Source organism: Protopterus annectens, chromosome 11.part0 (assembly GCF_019279795.1).
Source record: "Protopterus annectens isolate FY-2018-M chromosome 11.part0, PAN1.0, whole genome shotgun sequence".
Classification (NCBI taxonomy): domain Eukaryota; kingdom Metazoa; phylum Chordata; order Ceratodontiformes; family Protopteridae; genus Protopterus; species Protopterus annectens.
The window spans coordinates 1,390,466,902-1,390,488,230 of NC_056745.1; the positions used below are offsets into that span (position 1 = coordinate 1,390,466,902).

Consider the following 21,329-nt stretch of genomic DNA (forward strand, 5'->3'; position numbering starts at 1 on the left):
ATACATCCATGGGACTCCATCTGTGTCCTGCTGGACAGGGGCATCGGGTGCTGATTTGTCTATGAATGGACTAAACTCTTGGCTAGGCTTATAAGGGCCTCAGGGCCAATAGCCTAGTAACGTCCTATGAGCCTATGAATAGCATGTAAGTAGTACTTTTTGATGCACGTAGTGCCTATTTGTTCAACCTTCAACAAAAAATGGATTGTTTCTCAAGGGTTAAAGGAGGAAAGTATAACTGGCATGGCAGAAAATGCATTATGCTGTACGATGGACATTCTGTAGACAAATTGCAGATAAATCAAGTATAATTAAAGTTTCAAACCAAAGAAAGCTATAAACTTGTCTTACTCTGCCAGAACTCAACCGGATTCTTTGTAAATCTACTGTACTGCTCTTAGCCTACTAAATGAACTTTAAAAAACGTAACATACATACTGTGTTCTCCACCATTATACATAATTACAGTAAGTAAAACATTATGTCATTAAATACATATTACGCTGTTGGCAAAGCAGTGATAAATGAACCTATATACCCATAGGCACAGAAATATATGAATATATACACACACATGTATAAATAATACTGGACTGAATATATACCCAGTACATCCATGTTATAAACTAACTCATAAGTGGCACATCTATGAATGAAGCTTAGTTTAGACCCTACAACACAGATACACAGGTAATTCTATATAAGTATAATAATTAAAAAGACACTTTAATAAGTGATCAGGTTTGGGGCTTCCCATCAGTCAGAAACTCATGCAAGTGATAGAGGCATTCGGAAATCATTCAGATTTTAGTTTTTTTATGGGTACTGGCAGCTTACTGAATTGCCATAGCAGCTGCTGCACTTAAAATCTTTTTTTTCCCTTGATGGTATTAAAATTTGCCAGTATAGATCAATTCATTTAACAAGTTAACAAAACAAAACAAAACAAAAAAGCAGAACATGGCCAGGCAATTATTATTCCTCTGGGTAATAAAATTTACACCTGGAGGAAAAATCTACTTTTAAGGGTCGATTAACTTATCTAGTTAACAAAAACAAAAGCAAAAAAGGGAAAAAACAGGATACTAGGAGATTTTCTACAAGTTCTATGGGCACCACAGTATAGATATGGAGGATAAAATTCAATACTCACATTGGTGAAAGGGTGACTAGTATACACATCTCAACCTCCAGAGAAGACAATCATGGATAAAACTGGTGCTATGAAATACACCAAGAGGCAATACAAGACTGAGTTCTCCAAACTGCTGAGTTGTTTGATTACTGGTGGCAAAAGTTGACACTCTTGTTACAGGAGAATAAAAATATAAACAAAACAATAATATTTCTGTGTGTCTAGGCTGTGGAGTGTTTATATCTGTGAGTTTATTTACTCACGCAAAGACCAAGAGTGACTGGAACACTAACAATATCCTGAGGCATGCAGGGAATGGTCACCCCAATGTCATTACACAAATGAAAGGAGGACATTTTTCGTTACTGTAGGAAAATAACACTGTCAAAGCAAGTCCCCCTTCCGCAGATGATACACTCGAAACACAAAAAGTTTTTGTAAGCCATAACTATTATTCCAGTCTAACAACTTAAGAAACACAGGCAAACTTTTCATAATATGAAGTGGCAGATGTTTTTCTCTAGCATAGCACTCAAATGTCCAGATGTTTGCTGAATGTCCAGATTTTTGCCCCATATTTTTGATCTGTTCCTCTTAAAGTTTATGGTTTTCTGACAAATCACTCAGGATGAAGCCATTAAATAATGACATACATTTCAGTTTCATCCTTTAAAAATGCATGTTAACACAAATGCCATTATCCTAGCAATACTCAAAGTTTATAACAGAAATATTTAAAAGCTGTCCCTATTTTGGGACCTTTGACCCCCCATTATTTTATGATGTGTTCAGATTTCTTGCTCGAAGAGGTTAAGAAGTCTGTTCTCTAGTTATGACTGTTAACCCTTCTTCTAAAAACATGTTTCCACTCCTTTTGTCCAACAATATTTATTTTCTTCCTGTGACTAACAAATGTTCATACAAAGCACCCATTATGATGCATGTCTCCTCTCACTTTAGGTAGAGTGAGAACAGGGAGAGCTAAGGCACATCACACTATACATTGCTAGTTTTGTTTTATTTTTTAAGGAAAATATAAATCCCAGAGTGACACAGGTACAAAGAGACAAGTGGTTTATATAATAACACACTGTATTATCATTTTCTCTCACTCCTCTGAAATCTGTGTATTTTACTATCCTTTACTTGGAATTGCAGCAGACTTTGGCTATAGATTGTAACCTTCAGTAAAGAACAACTGCACATTCAGAAAACACAAGGATGCCTTCAGCTATCCACTCCAACTATTTCCTTTCCAGCTAAAGACTTCAACTGAGGCTGGTTACCTTATGCTAGCAAGCAGGTTATGAACCTGAGAATTTCTGAATGACAGGTGCTCTAACTTTGAAGTGATGGATATATACAGAGGTTCTGTTTAACATGAATGTTACTAATTCGCTACATACAAGTATTTCAGATTTATAAATCAAATGCCATGTAACACTGGGGGAGGGAGAACATATAGAAGATATAACGGGGAAAGGTGACTGCAGGGATTCTTTCATGTCTCTATCATATAGAGAGGTAAAATTAGAAAGTAGCTCTTAGCAAGTTACCTGAAAACAGGTGCACATGCCTTTGTTTAGCTGTTTCAGCAATGCAATTTACATCGGCAGCCATAATGTATGCAGCACTCTGTTGAAAATCTGCCAGCAAACAAAGAGCAAAATGGACAGGCATTGCAAAAGTTGAGCTTCGTCAATGAAAAAATATATATACATATATATATATATATATATATATATATATATATATATATATATATATATATATTGCATAAACAATGAGGGCTGCATTAATATAAAAAATGTTACGCTGCTGTAAGGAACTCGGTGTCTGTCATGTATGGAACGTTACTCAATCTTAGTGAATATACAACTATAAATCAGAATGAAGGAAAGAAAATGCTAATTTGCGTCAGAATTATAAGATTACTCATGCTATATTCAGCAGTCAGTAATTTAAAAAGGTAAATTTTAACTAATAATATTCAGAACTTCACATTTTTTCATATGCTTTTTTGTTTTTCTATATTCAAGTAACAGTTAGCAAGGACTTCTGGATTACTGGTCTAAGCCTCTGAAATGATAAACTACATACATCAAGGTAATCAAAATATTTTCCTTTCTCTAAATTAAATGCCTATTTGACTAGAAATTCAAAATACAGTGTTATGATGAAATCTGAGTGCAAAATCAATGTTCTGGATAGTTTTCATATGTCTAATTGTAATGTGTCTGTATATGGGTTTATTAAACAATATTTGGTGAAACTACTCTATGGATCAGTCAACACAATGTTCAAAACCAGAAGTGTGTGTGTGTGTGTGTGCGTGTGTGTGTGTGTGTGTGTATGTGTGTGCGCGCGTGTGCGCATGTATGTGCAAGAGCAATTTTCTTTTTCATTAAAATATGGCTGCATGACCAGTGCATTTTGTGACAGACCTTTTAATAAAGTTACTGTTTTGAGATTCTTCTTCTTTGTTCTTGATTTATGTTACTTTCCAGTTATGCTTAATGTTCTGCTTCCCCATAATTTTTCATATCAGCTGGAAAAGTTTACCTACTTGTCAACAAATGAATAAATAAATTAAAATGCAAACTAAGATTGCATTTTATTGTTTCCAGATGACAACAGTAGAGTCAGACAAAACAGTCTGATATCTTCATGCTACTGTCTTGTCAACATGTGAGGAGTATCACAAAGCAAGGAGCCATATTACAGGAATGTAAATCAATTTCCAGGAGTAATATTAAAGGTCTAAGTCAATTTCTCGACTGATATTACGCATCTCTCATAGTCAGCAATGAAACATGGAAAGGACCTTTTACTGTCATTGACACACCTGCCAGAAATTACATTTCAGACACCTCTGACAAGATATTAATAAATGAACATATGTAATATTGGCTGATCAAAAAAATGCAACCTATATTACTGTCTAAGAGTGGTGTCAAACATAATGCTGCAGTAAGATGGCACAGTGGCAGTAAAGTATTTAGAAGCTCACATTTTTTAAATACTTCTACACCATGAAATCTACTCAGAGAAAGTGATTCAAAATTCAACTGCTCATAAATGCAACACACACACTTTATTCTAGAAAGGCAATACCCATAAATGCTCAATATAATACTCACTTTTCTAATATTTTTTTCCTTTTGGAAGGTGTGAAGGTCTCCAACTGAAGACATTGCTGGTTTATAAAAATGACAGCAAGGTAAAAGTATGAATCCCAGACCTATAAAAACAAAGATAATGACAATGTTTTGGGGTACAGAACTGCCGTCAAACATGTGAGCTCAATCATGTTAATTTTACAGAAAGCTGAAGAACTTCCTAAACAATGCAATTTTATTTAGTCATACACTAGAAAAATCAATGACTATATCCCGTAACATACCTTGTAATCAAAGTTGTCGGCAAGGAAATTCTTGCGAAGAGCATCAGAGAGGTACAGGACAGTAGTGATGATCACACTACGGGAAAAAAGCATAATTAATCAAAGCAGACAATTCGAGTCAGAGGTTCGAGGCCTTATGAGGAAAGCTAAATGTTTCACTCTAAAAGTAATATGTGATAATGGTATTCATCAGTTTCTCCACACAAACAAGCACCTTAGCACTCAATCTGTCAATCATCTACTAGATTCAGAAGAACACAGGGATAAAAAGACAATGGATGTTCTGGAACGTAATGCTAAAATAAAACAGACCTGCACCTATTCCCATAATGCAAAGCAATTCAAATGGGAACTATATGCACATTATTAAGAAAAATTTAAACAGGTTTAGTTTTCAAAAAAAAAAAAACAGAGCTATATTAAGTGTCATAACAGGAGGCCATCATGGAACAGTTTTAAAACTAGCCTTTCACACAGCTTCACCAGTCAGTTATAAACCTATTTTTTCAGCAGTTTATATGTTTGTCTTCTATGAAATAACATGCATACCACACAGACAGTCTCCACTTCTCGAATGCAGCTGGTTGGTACTCAGCCTCAGTTAGCATTAGTCTAGGAGCTATCACAGCTAGAAAAAGTACATTTTTAACAATACTCCATGAATATAAGTCAGAAAAGAAGAACATTTCATTGGTATGGTATGAAAGTTGATGTAAATCTCGCCCAATCTCACTTTTTCTTCTGAGTTTGTACAGTATACAGTGGTAGATCACATGACATATGACTGTATTATATTTATTGTAGGGACAGTACTACAGAGCTGAATGCTTTGGCAGAGTCCAAATCAAAATACCATACTCAACAACCTAGTTTTCAAACCAATATAGGCCTGAATATTTTGCAGCGCTGCACTTTTAAAATGTAGTTGTGCTTGTAGACTGAACTTCTAGTTTGTCAAAATCTGTAAGCTGCCTATGATGGAACTCCGCAAATGTTTTGAGTTGTTAGATTTTTGAAGAACCAATCAAACCAAAGAATAAATAATCACACAGACAAACCATTTTTGAAGAAGGAACCAGAAAAAGCTGCTGCTCTAACAGACAAACTTTTTACAACCACAGATAAAGCACTGCTATATATAGCACAATAAAACATAATGCAATGGTATCTCTTACACAAATAATTATTATGGAATAGTGGTATTAATTATGCAAATGAATGAGAACTTAGAAGAGATTCCCCTCACCTCAGAATAAGGTGCATTAATTATGTAAATTATTAAGTACACTCACCATACATGTGTCAAACTGACTGTGTATTTGCTCTTTTTTCATATTCCTTATAAATATCTAATTATCATTAATCCAGAGTATATGATAAAAATATATTATGTGTATATAATAATATAAAAATAAAAAAAAATAAAAAAAAAACAAAAACAAAAACAGCTCACACAAGCACTATATTATATGTATATGTGTCAAAGGGTGTTTATGGATGTTTGTATTGTTTTTTATTTATTTATATTTATTTATATTTATTTATATATATTATAATATATATATTATTTTATTATCCATATCCACACATTCCACATTTTTTATTATATTTTTTTTTTTTTTCAATTAAAAAAATTAAAATTAAAATAAATAATATTTTGTTTTTTGAATTAAAATGACTAGATATCTTTGTATATTTTAATTTTTTTTAGTAGTTATCTGTCAGGCCAATGAAAATGAAATGTTTTGTTATTTAAATTTAAATGGCTTTTTTTATCATAAATGTCTGAAGAAGCCGAAAAAGAAAAGCGCTTACAATACAATAAAGCCAGAATACTATTAATCCAGAGTATATGATTGTTATAATACCTTAAGGCCCAGGTCATAGCTGAAAAAGGGTCCCCAACCAGCACACTTACCTGGGCAACAAGCAAACAATTAAATAAATATGCAACCAAAAAAATGATCCAGACATTTAGACTGGAACTCCCTATTGCCTTTGCAGAAAGGAAATAGAACATTAGAAAATGTGATATTTGTTTGTCTGTTGTCACTGCAGTAGTTGAGTTGTATACAGGTATCCAAGATAGAAAATGGAATTTTCCATTTAATTTCTTGCTGTTACAAAAACTTGAAGCTAAACCATTTGACTTACTGTGAATGCTGATACTGTTTTTAGAAAAAAAAAAAAGGAGATTATACTTCAATGCCAAAACTTTGAAATGTAAGGCAATACATGAAGCCTGCAAGCTAGATGCAGAGCTCTGACATAATGCTTACCGATATTATGCACACACAAAATTTTCCATGATTTAAACTTCATATCTGTTACAGCAGCTGCTTCAGATGGAAATAAATTCAGTTTTCCATTCAGAATCAATAAAAATCTGGGTTCTGGGAAGAAATGGTGGTGTAGCTGCATTGTATTTCTTGCACTAAAACACTAAAACATACAAAGCAGCGCAGTACACAACTACAAAAATGTGAGCCTTAACAAAAAATAAGTCCGTTCTGACTTAGACAGACTATATAATCCTGATGTCTTTATGCGGCTGTTGTCCAATGTCTCCTGCTGAGACAAATACTCTCTAACATTTGGACAGAGAAGATAATCTTCTGGATGGCTTTCCTCTTTCCATTATGACCTCATAGTATAACAGTTGATTTACCTCTGCCACCCATTTGTGTGCCTCCAGCTGAACATCAGTCACCCAGCTGCCCCATTTTTTTCCTTAGTGTTCAGGCCTAAATCTGGTAAACCGATGCCCTGAAAGTAAGTGTGTGTGTGTGTGTGTGTGTGTGTGTGTGTGTGTGTGTGTGTGTGTGTGTGTGTGCTACCTTGAGCCCACCATTCTGGATCTTATCCTAATTCCTGTCAAGGGAACTCTCTGACATTTAATGAAAAGAGACACAACCAACACTAATACTGTCATTACTGCTTGACTGTGGAATATGACGTGAAGCATTGCCTTATAGGTTCATAAGTTCATAGGTAAGTACTAGGCTAGCTGCCCTTGCATACCATTTTAAGCCTAGCCAGTTTCCCTTTTGGTTCTTGAATTAACCTATCCTATTTGATGTTAGACTGGCCTTACCCATCCCATGGTTGATAATTATATATTGCCCCTAATGAAAATAACTAGGATCATACTATGGATAATTTAAGGGGACACATGCATGAGATAAAGCCTTTATGAGCTGCCACTGCCCTTTAGTAGTACAGAGGGCAGTGCTGGGATATATTTTCTGTTTCTCATCCATAGATCCAAGCTGCACTTGAATATGGACAAGGGTGAACTTTGTTTTACATGTAGAGGGAGTCTGTTCCAGAGCAGTAGCATCTTCAGTGAGAAATATCTGTCCCTTCAAACTGTTCTGCTGATTTTGCAGAAGAGTTTTAGATCCCTGGACCAGGTATTTCTGATGCCATTAGACTTAATGATGTGCAGTAAACCCAACAGTACTGGGATTGTCTTGTATGCTAGACACAGGTCATCTCTTAGTAGTCTGAAGAGTATGGCCACACAGCTTTGATTTGGTAAATGTAGGACATACCGTTTAAGCCTTTTACCCTTTAAGTAAGGTATCCATGGACATTCCAGTCATTGCCCATGTCTGGACAGATACATTCAAAATGGGGCATTGTGCTCAATGACTGGCCTAATGAGGGCTGAATAAAAGGGAGATAATTGTATGCCTAAATATAGACACAATCCTTTTGTTTATCAGCTGTGCAATAAAGAAGGACTTTCTTATCACAATGCATATATGTTGGTCGAATGTTAGATCACTGTCCACATAAGTCATCACATCCTGAACAATGGAGTCAATTTTTATATTGACAATCTGGTAGTTCCTAGGGATAGAAGACTTCTCAAATGAAACAATAATGCATTTTGTGGCATTTAGTTTCAGTCCATGGCTTTGGACTGTGAGCCATTTGGTAATCCGATGGGTGACATAGGGGTTTATTCTGAGTTTATTTAGCTTTTGCACTATACCTAAGTGGGGGATTCTGTCAAAAGATTTGGTTAAGTCAAGCTGTATAGGCTATACCATTTTTGCCTTCAGTCATTGCAGGATGTACGTTACTAAACATATCAAACAATTACAAAGACCCCAAAGATTCCTAATCATCATCTTTAAAAGATCACAGGTCTAAAATCCTGCAGCTATCAAGAAAAGCTGGAAGCTCCATCTCTTTATAGAAACTCTACAGAATTACACCAACAAAAACACAAAAACAGAGCTAGTCTTCCATCTCTTTAGCCAGTGACTTGCAGGCTTTTTATTGCAGCTCTCTGTTTTACTGCACCATAAGAGAGAGATGCAGTAATTTCCTCAAGTCCAATAGCTCCACCAGCAGTAGAACTAAGGACCTAAATCTTCTCCAGTGCATAAGTAAAACATGGTGGAGGGATGGGTTTATAACTCAGCACCTCCCAATCTCCTGGAATTCACTCCCCTTGCATGTCCACCCATAAAACTCACTATCTTCCTTTAAGCATAATCTACATGACTGAATGGGTATTCGAACATTTGCTCCAGTGTTAACTGGTATGGCTCTCCTGAAGAAACGAGGTGCTAACTGTGGGAGGGTATTGGCCATGTATAAATGGTCACAAGATTAAGTGGACACTCAGATAGCTATATAATCTATGAACTGAGGTAAAGCTGATTAGTGTATATGTGTATTATGTATAAGTTCACCATTGACACAATTAAGCAGACATGATACAGATGGCAAGCATATCAATCCCAACTCTGGACAATTCATTAAAAATTAAAAAAACAAGTGAAAACAGTACAAACAGATTGACCCCATCTACCTCCTAGGAAAGTAATAACTGTTTTAAAGGCAACATAGACTTGTAAGTACCAGGCAAACAATATGGGTGGGTAGGGTTGTCACTTCACAGCAAGAGGTTCTCCGGTTTGATTCTCGGCTGAAGCACCTTCTGTGCAGTGTCTGCATGTCCTCCCTGCAGTGAGTTTTAAAGACATGCAGGTAAGTACGTTTGTGTATGCCTTCTATAAAGGTTGGGGACCGGGCTGGAGACTTGACACCGTAAAAACACCACTGCCAATTAATCTGCGGGCTGGTGATCTGCTGTGGTGACCCCTAACTGGGAAAAGATTAAATAAATCACTTTTTACTGTAAGGCTATCATAATGCCACATTAACAGATGAAAAAATTAAATAAGCAAATGAAGAAAGCGAATTTCAAGTGTCCACTTAAGGACTGAGAAAAACAAGGATGTAGCTCCGTACTACTATAATTAGTATTGAGACAACCCCCACGACTATATTAGTTTTCAGAAAATATAGTGACTTTATCCAAAATTGATGATGCATCTGAAGAATCCAAAGAAACTCTAAGCAGTATCTGTGTGTTTTTTTTAATAGCAAGTTTTGGTTTCATACATAATCCTGCAGATGATGAAAATGAGTAGGTGGGTTAAACCCATTATATCATTACACCTTCAGACTTCTTACGCAGCATCAAGACAAAAAGAAACCACGATCAGTTTGTTTCACATAGCATTTCCAGGGACACAAACAGAATGAAAAAAAGAAAAAAAAGTGAGTCTAGAAAAGCACATTAAGACATGTTAATCAATAAAAACAAACACATGAAGCAACAGGTTGATGTTAGCCACAAATCAAACAGTGTACCTAAACTGCAAAACCACATTCCACTACCACTGAAATCCATTCCGAAAGCAAGTGTTTTAAATTACAATTTAAACATGACCTCAAATCAAAGAATCTGCTTCTGTTTATCTCCAGGACGAATGTCACTGTTACCTTCTGCATGCTGTATCACCAAATCATGTCTCTTCATTCAGAATCCTCAACCAGTGTTCACCATTACATAAGTAGTTTTACTGGCATCCCACAGGTATATATTTTATTTGGTGACACTGCTCATCCCACTTCTAAGATGAACCTTATCTTATAATAGCCTTATATATAATTGTCTCTGATCCCGCTGTACACCCCACCTCTTAATAACAATACTAACATTTTTTGCCCTACCCAGTTCTTTCCTTCACCTCCTTTTCTTTGAATTTCTAAGCATTAATCACATGGCCTAGTATCTATCTGACAATTTATTTATTTTATTTTATTTATTTATATGACATTTGTTTACTGGGACAGTCAGTCTGGGTTAAAAGAACCTGTTTTCAGCAGAGGCCTTGGGAGAAAAGCTCCAAAGACAAGATTTTTTTGAGCTTATTACAAACATTTTACAATATCTTAGTTTAGAACAGAGTGAAATTGTTGCAGGTTTAAAGAAAGACATAGATATTACAGCATTTAACCTTACAAACCGTATTTTAAGTATATACATCTCAGTCATCACAGCATATAACTATAAAAAATATTAAACTTATTTACACACACACTATTTCTTGTGCTCATAGCCATAGGAGCTAGGTAAAAGAAAAAATAAGTTATGTACTCACCATAACGTTCCATGTTTGCTGACTATCACGCCTTCATTCCTTGTTGGTTGGGCTCAGAACAGATAATCGGTTCCAACTTGGCCTATATCCCATCATGCTCAGGGAAGATTACCCAGATCTTGTTTGCAGATAGTACAGCCAATGTCCACAAATCATGTCTGAAAAGGACTAAAGAAGAGATTCAGAGAACATCAAATTCCAATTAGCAAAAAAATGCTCAATCCTCCAAAAGCAAAGGCTGGGGGAAGGAGGGTGGGATGTAAGAATGAAGGTGAGATGGACAACAAACATGGAACATTATGATGAGTACATAACTTTTTTATGTTATGTTGTCCTATCTCGCCTCCATTCCTTGCTGGTTGGGAGAGCGTCCCTAGCACCATCTTTCTTGGGTGGCTCAAGGGAAAAAAATCTTCAGAACAGTGGACCCAAAAGAGGCCCTGTTCCTGGAGGCCAAATTGACTTTGTAATGAGTGACAAAGGTATGAGGCTTTACCTATACTGCACAAATGGAATTCATAAGTAACCTCACCTGAAAGGCAGATGAGGTTGCTACAGCTCTTGCAGAGTGACCTTTCACCTTTCCTGGAAGCTCTCTGTTCTGAGATTTGTACGCGAAAGTTATACAGTCTGTAAGCCATTTAGAAAGTGTGACCTTTGATAAAGGGGGCCCCTTTCTTTTTGTCTGAAAAAGATACAAATAGCTGGTCCGATTTCCTGAAAACCTTTGTTCTATGCAGTTAACTGTCTATGTACGTCTAACTGGTGTAATTTGTACTCTGCCCTGTTGCCATAGCTTGGGAAAAAGACTGGTAAGTCAATAGATTGATTTAAATTAGCTTATGAACATACTTTTGGAAGGAATGAAGGGTTGGTTCGCAGAGAAACTCTATCTTTGTGAAAAGTCATGTATTGGGGACGTATTGACAATGCTTGAAGTTCTGACACTCATCTAGAAGACATGATGGCTATCAAAAAGGACATCTTCCATATTAAAAACTTTAGATCACTGGATGATGCCAGTTCAAAGGGAGGAAGGATCACAGCGGATAAAACAAAGTTTAGGTCTCATGGTGCTGGTGGTTCTTTTACAGGGGGCCTCAGTAAGAATGTACCTTTCAAGAAAGCTTTGCAAAGCCTGTGGGACATGATTCTTTGTCCAATTTCTCTGATATGATAGTTTGATATAGCAGCTAATTGAACTTGAATAGTAGCCACAGCTGGACCTTCATTAAAAAGTTTAGCTGGAAAGTCTAATACAACTGTTATATAGGCAGTAAAAGGATCAATGTGGTTGTTAAAAGCCCAACGGGAAAATCTTTTCCATTTACTAGAATATAATTTTCTGGTTGAAGCCTTATGAGACAAAATCAAAATATGTTTCACTGCAGGGGAAATATCAGGAAACCTGGCTATGTGTGGAACTAGAGCAGCCAAGCTGTCAACTTGAGGGTTTGAAATGATGGATGAAGCGTCCCTAAAGGATGAGTCAGGAGGTCTGGAACTGGGTCCAGAATTCACAGCTCCTCCTGGAGATGGGACATAGAAAGGGAAAACAAATTTGTCGAGACCAGTATGGACCGATGAGTATTAAACTGCTTCCCAACATGCTGGCTTTCTGAAGAACTTTAGGGATCAAGTGAAATGGGGGAAAGGTGTAGAGAAGATCTGGAGGCTAATTGTGTAAAACGGAGTCCCTTGGTGACTCCCCTGGGGGGGGATCAGGGCAAAATAGCTGCTGCACTAGGTATTCATGGACATGGCAAGGAGATTGCAGCAAGGCTGGCCCCACTTTTGGAAGATCATTTCCGCTATCTCTGGCTTTAGGGACCACTCGTGAGGCATCAGTCTAGCTCTGCTGAGTTTATCCGCTATCACGTTGGACTTCCCTGGGATGTGCATTGCTGTCAGAAAATGTTGGGAAGAGACTGTCCACTGCCATACCCTTTGGGCCTCTCAACAGAGGGAATAAGATTTGGCTCCTCCTTGTCTGTTTATGTACCATACCAATGACATGTTGTCTGTCTGTACTGCAATTGTTCCTAGTGGAAGGGAGCCCTGGAATGCCTGCAATGCCAACAGCACCGCTCTCATCTCTAGGACATTGATATGCAAGTGGTTCTCATGATCCTGACAAGCACCCTGGACAGTCTTTCCCAGGTAATGCCCCCCCCCACCCTATCTGGGAAGCATCCATGGTTACTGTGACTACTGGTTGTGGAAAGACGAATGGTCAGCCTAAAGTCACCCAAGTAGAGTGAAGCCACCAGTGCAGATCTTTCTTGCAGGATTCTGTGATGATAATTTTGTGAGAAATGGGCAGATCCTGCATGGACCACTGGGTAGACAGCAGCCACTGAAGAATTCTAATGTGCAGACGAGCTAATGGTATCAAGGTTATTGCTGCCATCATGGTACCCACAACTTTCAAAACAATCCTTGCTTGCACTTTTTTCTTGGTCAAGAGATTTTTGACTTGATGACATAATGTATAAATCCTCTCGGGAGGAAGCTTGGCCAAGATTTGTCTTGTACCTAAGTCTGCCCCTATAAAGACTATATGCTGTGATGGTAACACGGCAGAATTTTCAAAATTTATCGTGATGCCTAGCTGAGAGCAAAGATGAATGGTGGTGTCTTTCCCTCTTGTTAGTAGATGCTTGGTGGTGGTGGTTAGGAGCCAGTCATCTAAGAACGGAAACACCCGTAATCCTAGACAACTCAAGTGAGCCGTAATCACTGCCATACATTTAGTGAACACTCTGGGGGCTGTAGTGAGACCAAAGGGCAGAGCTCAAAACTGGAAGTGACTGGCTCCCAACCAAAAGTGTGAATGTCTCCTGGATTGTCTGTCCATTATTATGTGGTAGTACGCATCCTGGAGATCTACTGAATACATCTAATCATCTTTCCTCAGAAAGGGGAGTATCGACTGCAGTGTTACCATCTGGAACTTTGATTTCTTTATGGACTTGTTTAGTCTGCTGAGATCCAGAATGGGCCTTCAGTCCCCTGTCTTTTTTGGAGCTAAAAAGAACCTTGAGTAAGTTCTGGATTCAATTTGGTCTGCGGGGACAGTTTAGATGACTCTCTTTTTCTAGCAACTTTTGAACTTCTAAGGTTGCGTAATCCCTTTGACTGGGTGGAACATCCGGAACTGATTTTGCCTTGGGGGGGGGGTGGTATGTAATAACCTCTGGATATGATTGTTTGCACCTATTAGTCTTTTATTTCTAGCCAGGCACTTGGGTACATCAATAAGCAACCCCCAACTGCCTCCAGAGATGGACAGATGGGCCTCTTCTCAGAAGTGCTGAAAGGGCTTACCAAGTAAGGAGTCACTGTCACCCTGGTTCTGCGGACCCCGTATGCTGCATGGTTGGCATCTTCCATTGTTACTTCCCCATCTGCCCCTGGGGAAGAATCACCACATGTGTCTGGAAAGGCTCTCTGGGACTAACAAAACCACATTTTCCCCCCTTCTGACCTTTGGGATAAGATCTGGTAGGTAGGGAGAAATGGACTCCAATGGCAGAGAGAGTCTTTCCTTCCTGCTCGCACTTGGTTTGAGTCTCTCTAACTTTTGGCCCAAACAAGGACGAGCCGTCAAATGGAGCATTAATAAAGGAAGACTTAAAGGGTTCTGCAAAATCACATAAGCACATCCAGGAATGCCTTAAGGAAATTCCTGTATCCACTGCCCTACTCATTCCATAGGCTGCGTAAGAAATGAGCATCATGGAAGAGTTCACCACAGAGTTTAAGGTGGAGAGCTGGGAGGAAACATTATCCGAAACCCCCGCAGCTACAGAACCTTGAAGGGTATCTCCTAGCTTCTTAAGGAGATCCCTCTGAAGCCTAGTGAAATGGGTCAGGTAGTTCAGCGACCTAAGAGCAAAAGACGCTGAAGAAAACATACGCTTTCCATATATATCCATCGTACGAGACTCCTTGTTCAGTGGATGGACAGATGAGGATGTCTCTGACAGCTCCTTCATGGTGGCTGTCTCCACCACCATAGCATCTACTGGGACACCTTTACTACGGAACTCTTTCTCTGACGGCACAGTGATGAACTTATTTGGCCTCCTAGGAACAGGTTCCACTGAATCCAGAGAGCCACATGCCTTCTGACTGACTACATTTGTGAGCTGGTCGAAAGGCGGATTCACCCAAGAGGTGAAAGGGCGAGACCTGAAAGCCTCCAGGTACACAGACTCATCCTCAGAAGGGTTGGTGAGCTTCCAGCCACCTCTCTGTTTAAGGATCTCTAGGATGTCTGCAAAGGAGACATGCTCAGAGGGTGACCGTGGGGACCCTTCTGACTCATTGAGGTCTATGTCTGAAGTGATGGACTCCTCTGCAAAGTCTAAATGCTTCCTCTTGCATAATCTCTTATGAGGGACCTCCTCAGAGGAATGCTCTGGAGAGGTTTTGGAAGAGATAGCTTTGCCTAGTGGGGGATCCTGAGGCTTTGGACCTCCACGCCTGGATGGATGCGATGGCACCGAGACAGACACTGGCTCTTTAGGGGGAAGAGTACTTGGACCTGAAAGCGGAGCAGTCTGAGGTAACAGCACTTTTTTCATCAGCTCAAAAGCCCCCTGGCCCTGATCCGCACGAGCACTTGGCTCCGAGAAACCAGAAAACCCCCCTGAACCAAGGCCGTGGGCTCAGAGGCCGATGTAGGAGCCAAGCTTATCCGCCAAAGCCCGGAGAGGTAGTTTTGGCTCGGACAGTTGTCCGACCCAACTCTCCTCACTGGACCTGATGGGAGAACGTCGGCTCCTAGACTCCTCAAAGTCTGATGGAACTGAGGAAGTTGAAGCAGTCAGGCCTGAAGATCCTGGAGCAGGTCTCGGCACTGATGATTCCACTACAGTCAGGTCAAGGCTCTCCAGCTCTGAAACCCCAGAATGCGTCAGAGGAGGAATCGATGAAGGGGAAGTGGACTTAGTCGGCTCTGAGTCCCTCTGGGTCAGAGTCAACAGTATCTTAGCCAGTGCCAGTGTCCATAAAAGTCTCCTCATCACATGCTCCATATCATCATCTGAGAGGCTTCTGGAGGATCGAGAAGAAAGGGTCAGAGACATCACTGGCTGCAGCAAAGGAGATCTCAGAATTGGGGAGACTGCTTCCAAGACAGGGGACTGGCTCTGAAACTGAAACTCTGTCAGCTCCAAAATCACAATAGGAGCCGAACAGGTGGATTTCTCAGGCCCAAAAGCCTTCTGGTCCGAAGATGATTCCTTGGCAAGGTTTTTTTGTTGGCGCCGAATGTGAAGCAGATGAAGATGTTCTCTTACCCAACTTCTCTGATCTAGATGTCGATCAGTTAATGAAATCTTTTGATTGAACTTGTCACATTTTTTTAAAATCTGAAGGTTTTGATTCCTTAGGATCTTTCGACATCCTGTTAACACACACACAACAAAATCTAACTACAGTCAACTAGGAAAACAATGCAACTTTTTTTTTTTTTTTTAAACAGAAAAAGTTTACAACTACTACACAATAATAACACTATAGCTTACTACAGTACAGGGCAAGAAAAAGAGTAGTTGTCTAACTAAAACAAACTGCTCCTAATTAACACAGAGAAAGAAGAAGGAAGGGGAAAGGCCGAAGGGAGCCCTCTAACTTAAATGAGCTTAGGAAACAGGATAGTGAAAGAATCAAACAGGCCTAGAGATACAACAATGGCCACCAGAAAAGTGCAAGCAACAGTAGAGCGAACACCCTAAATAGCTAAATACTAATCTCTAACAGTTAAACCACAATGAAAAGGAACGATTTTGACAATGTTTAGTAAGTAATAAAGAGGAAAAGTTTCAACTTAGAGCCTGCATTGAAGTACCTAATCTTGTTTAGCAGCAAACGAGATCTGGGTAATCTTCCCTGAGCATGATAGGATAGGGAAGTCCTCGAACTTTTGTATAGGATGAGTCCTAACTGATTATCGGTTCCAAACCCAACCAGCAAAGAATGGAGGCAAAATCTCTTTATTTCTTTTTTTTTTTTTTTATAACTGGGAGAGTGTGGAATGAGGTGTTAGGTTATACTAGTAGAGAAGAGAAAGCTGTGTGAATCTAGCTTGGAGTACATCAGACAGGGGAGATAAAGCAGAGGTGAAGTTACCCAGGAGTAGCATGCGAGCACAGCCATGCATTATTTAGATGTTGTTTTAGTGAGGTTTTGAAAGCTTCCAGGCTATGAGCTGTTACAGCTGATATGGGGAGAGATTCCAAACTTTTGCAACAAAGTAAGAATATAGGCTTTGTTCTGGAAGTTTACTGGACCAGGATATAGTAAAGAGACTTTTGTCTTTGGACCTAACGGTTCTATTGGGGATGTGGAGTTTGACTGTGTGAGTCAGTGCTGGACAGGCTAAGGGTTTATAAATGATGCCGTGTAAGGTTATGAGTTGGACATAAACCAACTAATACACCTCATATGCATAAGTATCTTTGACAATGTAATAGCTGCATTTACTTTTATATGAATGTATTCTAATTAGGAAATGTATGTCTAATTTTAACATATATTATTTAATGTCTGTTCCTGCATATTGTGGAATGTCTGTTTAAAAATGACTGTAATATATTGAAGATTTTCTCCCTGGGCCTCAAATGAAAAGTTTTTTTTTTTTTTTGACTAACCTTGCTGGACAAATCAGGTAAACAAAAGTAAAATAAAATAAATACATGGAAAGAGTGCTAGTGAACCAAAAATACCATTATCAGCATCACCACTATGTTAAACTGCTTGTCCTGGATCACAGAGTATCACCTTGAACAGGGTAGATTCCCAATCACCAGTGACAATCTCCAGCACATCCTGAGGTATTTTCAGAAATTCCAATGCAATCTCAGAGATACAGTCCTTCCAAACTACTCTAAATCTGCCCCAGAGACCTTTTCTCGTTGGGCTATGTACTTACACCTCCTGTAGGACGCAGCCAGAGGACATTCTCATAATATGCTCACACAGACAAGTCGTGGCTGAACTCCAGCATCCTCCCTGAGAACTGAGCTCCTTTTGTTAGCAAGCAGTATGAGTCCAGCTACCACATGACAGAGCCTAAAGTCTGCAGACAGCATCTGCAATCTCATGTTTTGACCAATAACCAAAGATCATGGCCATAAGTGAGGATGGAGACATATGATAAACAGGAAACTGAGAGGTTTTTTTCATGGATTCATAGGTTCATAGCTAGGTACTAGGCTATCGGCCCAAGGGCCTAAGTAAGCTTAGCCAACAAGGTTCCCTGGCTTACGCCACCCAACAAAGTTATTTTCCTGTGCCCCTGTCAAGAAGAGCCACAGAAGTGATCCCCGGGGTGTATTTCCTATTTCCCATCCAATTATCAAGATTTTTCTTGAAGAGGGCTAATGAGGAACTTTGCTTGACATAGATGGGTAGCTTGTTACAGAGTATGGGAAGACTCTGGGACAGGAATCTATCCCTCCAGCATGTCCTGTTTATTGTGGTGACAAGGTTTAGGTCCCTAGAGTGTGTAGCTCAGAGAGATTGGGATTTCTTTAGGTGTAGCATGTCCAACAGCTCTGGGTTTGACATAGCTTTATACGTTAGGAAGAGATCACCTAGGAGTAGGCGATATGCTACAGAGTAAAGCTGGAGTTTTTTGAGACGGTCAGTGTAGGGCATGTGTTTGAGGCCAGTAATATTCTTTGCGAGGTACTTCTGTGGCCTTTCCAGCTGCTGCAGATGTCTTGTGAGGTACATTCCAAAAGGGGCGTTGTACTCTATAATGGGTCTAATGAGTGTCAAGTAGAGGGGAACAATGACCTCTTTTTTTCCTAGATGAGAACCCTTTTGTGATGAGGTACGCCATGTAGAAGGATTTCCTGACTACTGTGGTGATGTGATTATCAGAGAAGAGACTACTGTCCACCTGGGTCCCAAGGTCTCATCACACATTCAGTGTTAAGTAGACTGCCGCCTATGTTGTAGTTCATGAGTACAGAGTTTTTAAAAAGGGGATGACAATGCAATTTTTGGCATTGAGCTTGAGGCCATGGCTCTGACACCAGGCATCTGTCTCAGTGAGGCCCTTCTGTAGGATGTCCACATCATTTGGAGACCCAACTATGGCTCCTAGTTTGCAGTCGTCTGCAAACTTCATTAGCCAAAGGCCTTCTGTGTTAGCCTGTACGTCAGGGAAGTAGATGCCAAACAGGAGAGGTCCCAGGACTGAACCCTGTGGTACTCCACTTGTCACTGGTTTGAAGTTAGATTTGGAGTCTGCAACTTTTACAGTGTGGGCTCTGTCAGTGAGCCAACTGACAACCCATCTTGTGACATAGGAATTTATACCTAGTTCATTGAGTTTAGCTATAATTCCAGAATCGGGGATGGTGTCAAAAGCCTTGGCAAGGTCAAGATAGGCTGTGTGAACCACCCCTCGTCTACAGCTTTAGTGACTGCCTCAAAGAAGTCGATCAGGTTCAGAAGGCATGATCTGCCTTTCACAGACCCAAACTGGGTGAGGACCAGAGTTTGGGGTTACCAATGTCTTTGTTTATGAGTTCTATGATGATACGTTCCATGGCCTTACAGACCAGGCTCGTCAGGCTAATAGGGCGATAGTTCCCGGGATCAGTGGTGGCTCCCCCTTTGTGGAGTGGGATAACTGTTGATGTGCACCATTCAATGGGCACAAAGCCTGATGTGAGACTATGATTGAACATGGTGCTTAGGTAGGGAGCCAGTTCGTTCTGATGTTCATGTAAAATGCAGCCTGGGATGTTGTATGGTCCCAAGGATGATATGTTTTTGGATTTAGAGAATGCAGCTTTTACCTGCATAGCTGTGATTATAGGGACTCTGCATTCTTCCTGTATAGATATGGGCCCTTTAGGGGGTGGGGGGGGATAAATTTAGCATTGAACCCATCTGCCAGGACATTGGCAATATCAGTTGGTTCTGTAATTTTCTCGCCGTTGTGCTGTAACTCAGAGCAGATCTGGGAGTTGCCATTGAGATTTCTGACGTAGCAATAGAATGCTTTATGGTTGCCCTTAGAATCAGTGGTGATTTTGTTTTCATAGCTAGCTTTGGAGGATCCTATAAGGGATATCAGCTTCTTATTGAGGCTGACCATGGTACTCCTCCACTCATGGGAATTTACTCTCTTTTGCAACAGTTTCTTCCTTCTGTTGTAGAATTTGTTTATGGCAGGGGACCACCAGATTGGCTTCCTTTTTTTGGAGGATAGCATCTTGATTCTATTTGGAATGCATGATCCATGCACTCATGTAGGTGCTTATAGAGTGCATCTGTGTAGGATTCAGCAGTCGTAACTGTATTGTCCATCAGCATGGGTGTCATGACGTTCACCACTTCTGTCTTAAGAAGCATGAAGTTGGCTTTGGAGAAATGTTTTACTGTGATTTCCTTAATGGGGGGTGGGGGCAGGATGTGGATATCTAAAGTGATTAGCTTATGGTCAGATCTGACCAAAGAGGAGCTGACTTCATGTTAGTAATGACTAGGTCTAGGATATTGTTACCCCTGCTGGGGGTGTGGATAAGTTGATCCAGGGCATTGGAATTTAGGAATTCCAGAAAGCGTTGAGTGAAGGAGTTGGTACATGAGTAATTTTCCCAGTTACTGGTGAGGTAGTTGGAATCGCCCATTATTAGGGTGTTTGGTTGAACCCTAATATTTTCCAGTATGTCATGAAAAGAAAAGTGGGAATCCTGGGGCATGGTGGGGGATCTGTAGCAAACTACAATTTGGATTGCAGTTTTGCCCAGAGTTAGTTGCCCTTGGATAACCTCAGATGCATTATGCTGAGCAACTAGCCTGGAGGTGTGGATATCCTTAATGAATATGGACACACCTCCACCTTTGGTGTTCCGGTCCAGGTTAGGTGGCCGAAAAGTGTGGTATGAGTTATAGCCTGGCAATGCAGGGGTGCTCTCTAGAGCCTTAAAACAAGTCTTCTTCTCTGCACAGATATCGATGTTCTCCATTTTAAGGAGTGCCTTGAGGGAGTGCATTTTGAGATTTAGACTTCTAGCTTTGAGTAGCATTACCCTCAGTTTTTGCTTGCCTGTTCTTATTATGGTGGTGAATTTGTCATTTGAACCTTGCCTAAAAAAAGGCACTATAGGGGCAGCAATAGCTTTAGCCAATATCTGGAATCCCAGGGGTGACAGGTGCAGGTCATTTCTGGCAAAACATTGTGGTCTGTCAACCATGTCATCCCAGGCAGACAGATACTGGATCCCCTTAGAATGACACCAGAAGCTTAGCCAATTGTTAAAATCAATCATTTTGTCCTTGCACTGCGGTA

At 39.7% G+C, this 21,329-nt stretch overlaps 1 protein-coding gene across 2 annotated transcripts in view; it reads right to left on the reverse strand.

Moving 5' to 3' along the window:
- Window positions 1–21,329, reverse strand: part of DOCK4 (dedicator of cytokinesis 4) — a 3,006,016-nt gene that overhangs the window by 670,461 nt on the left and 2,314,226 nt on the right. For both annotated transcript variants that reach the window (XM_044088673.1, XM_044088674.1), the window contains exons 28-29: window positions 4,539–4,614; window positions 4,276–4,376 (exon numbers count right to left, since the gene is read on the reverse strand). In XM_044088673.1, coding sequence (XP_043944608.1) covers window positions 4,276–4,376; window positions 4,539–4,614 — 177 coding nt within the window. The remainder of the gene's footprint in view (window positions 1–4,275; window positions 4,377–4,538; window positions 4,615–21,329) is intronic.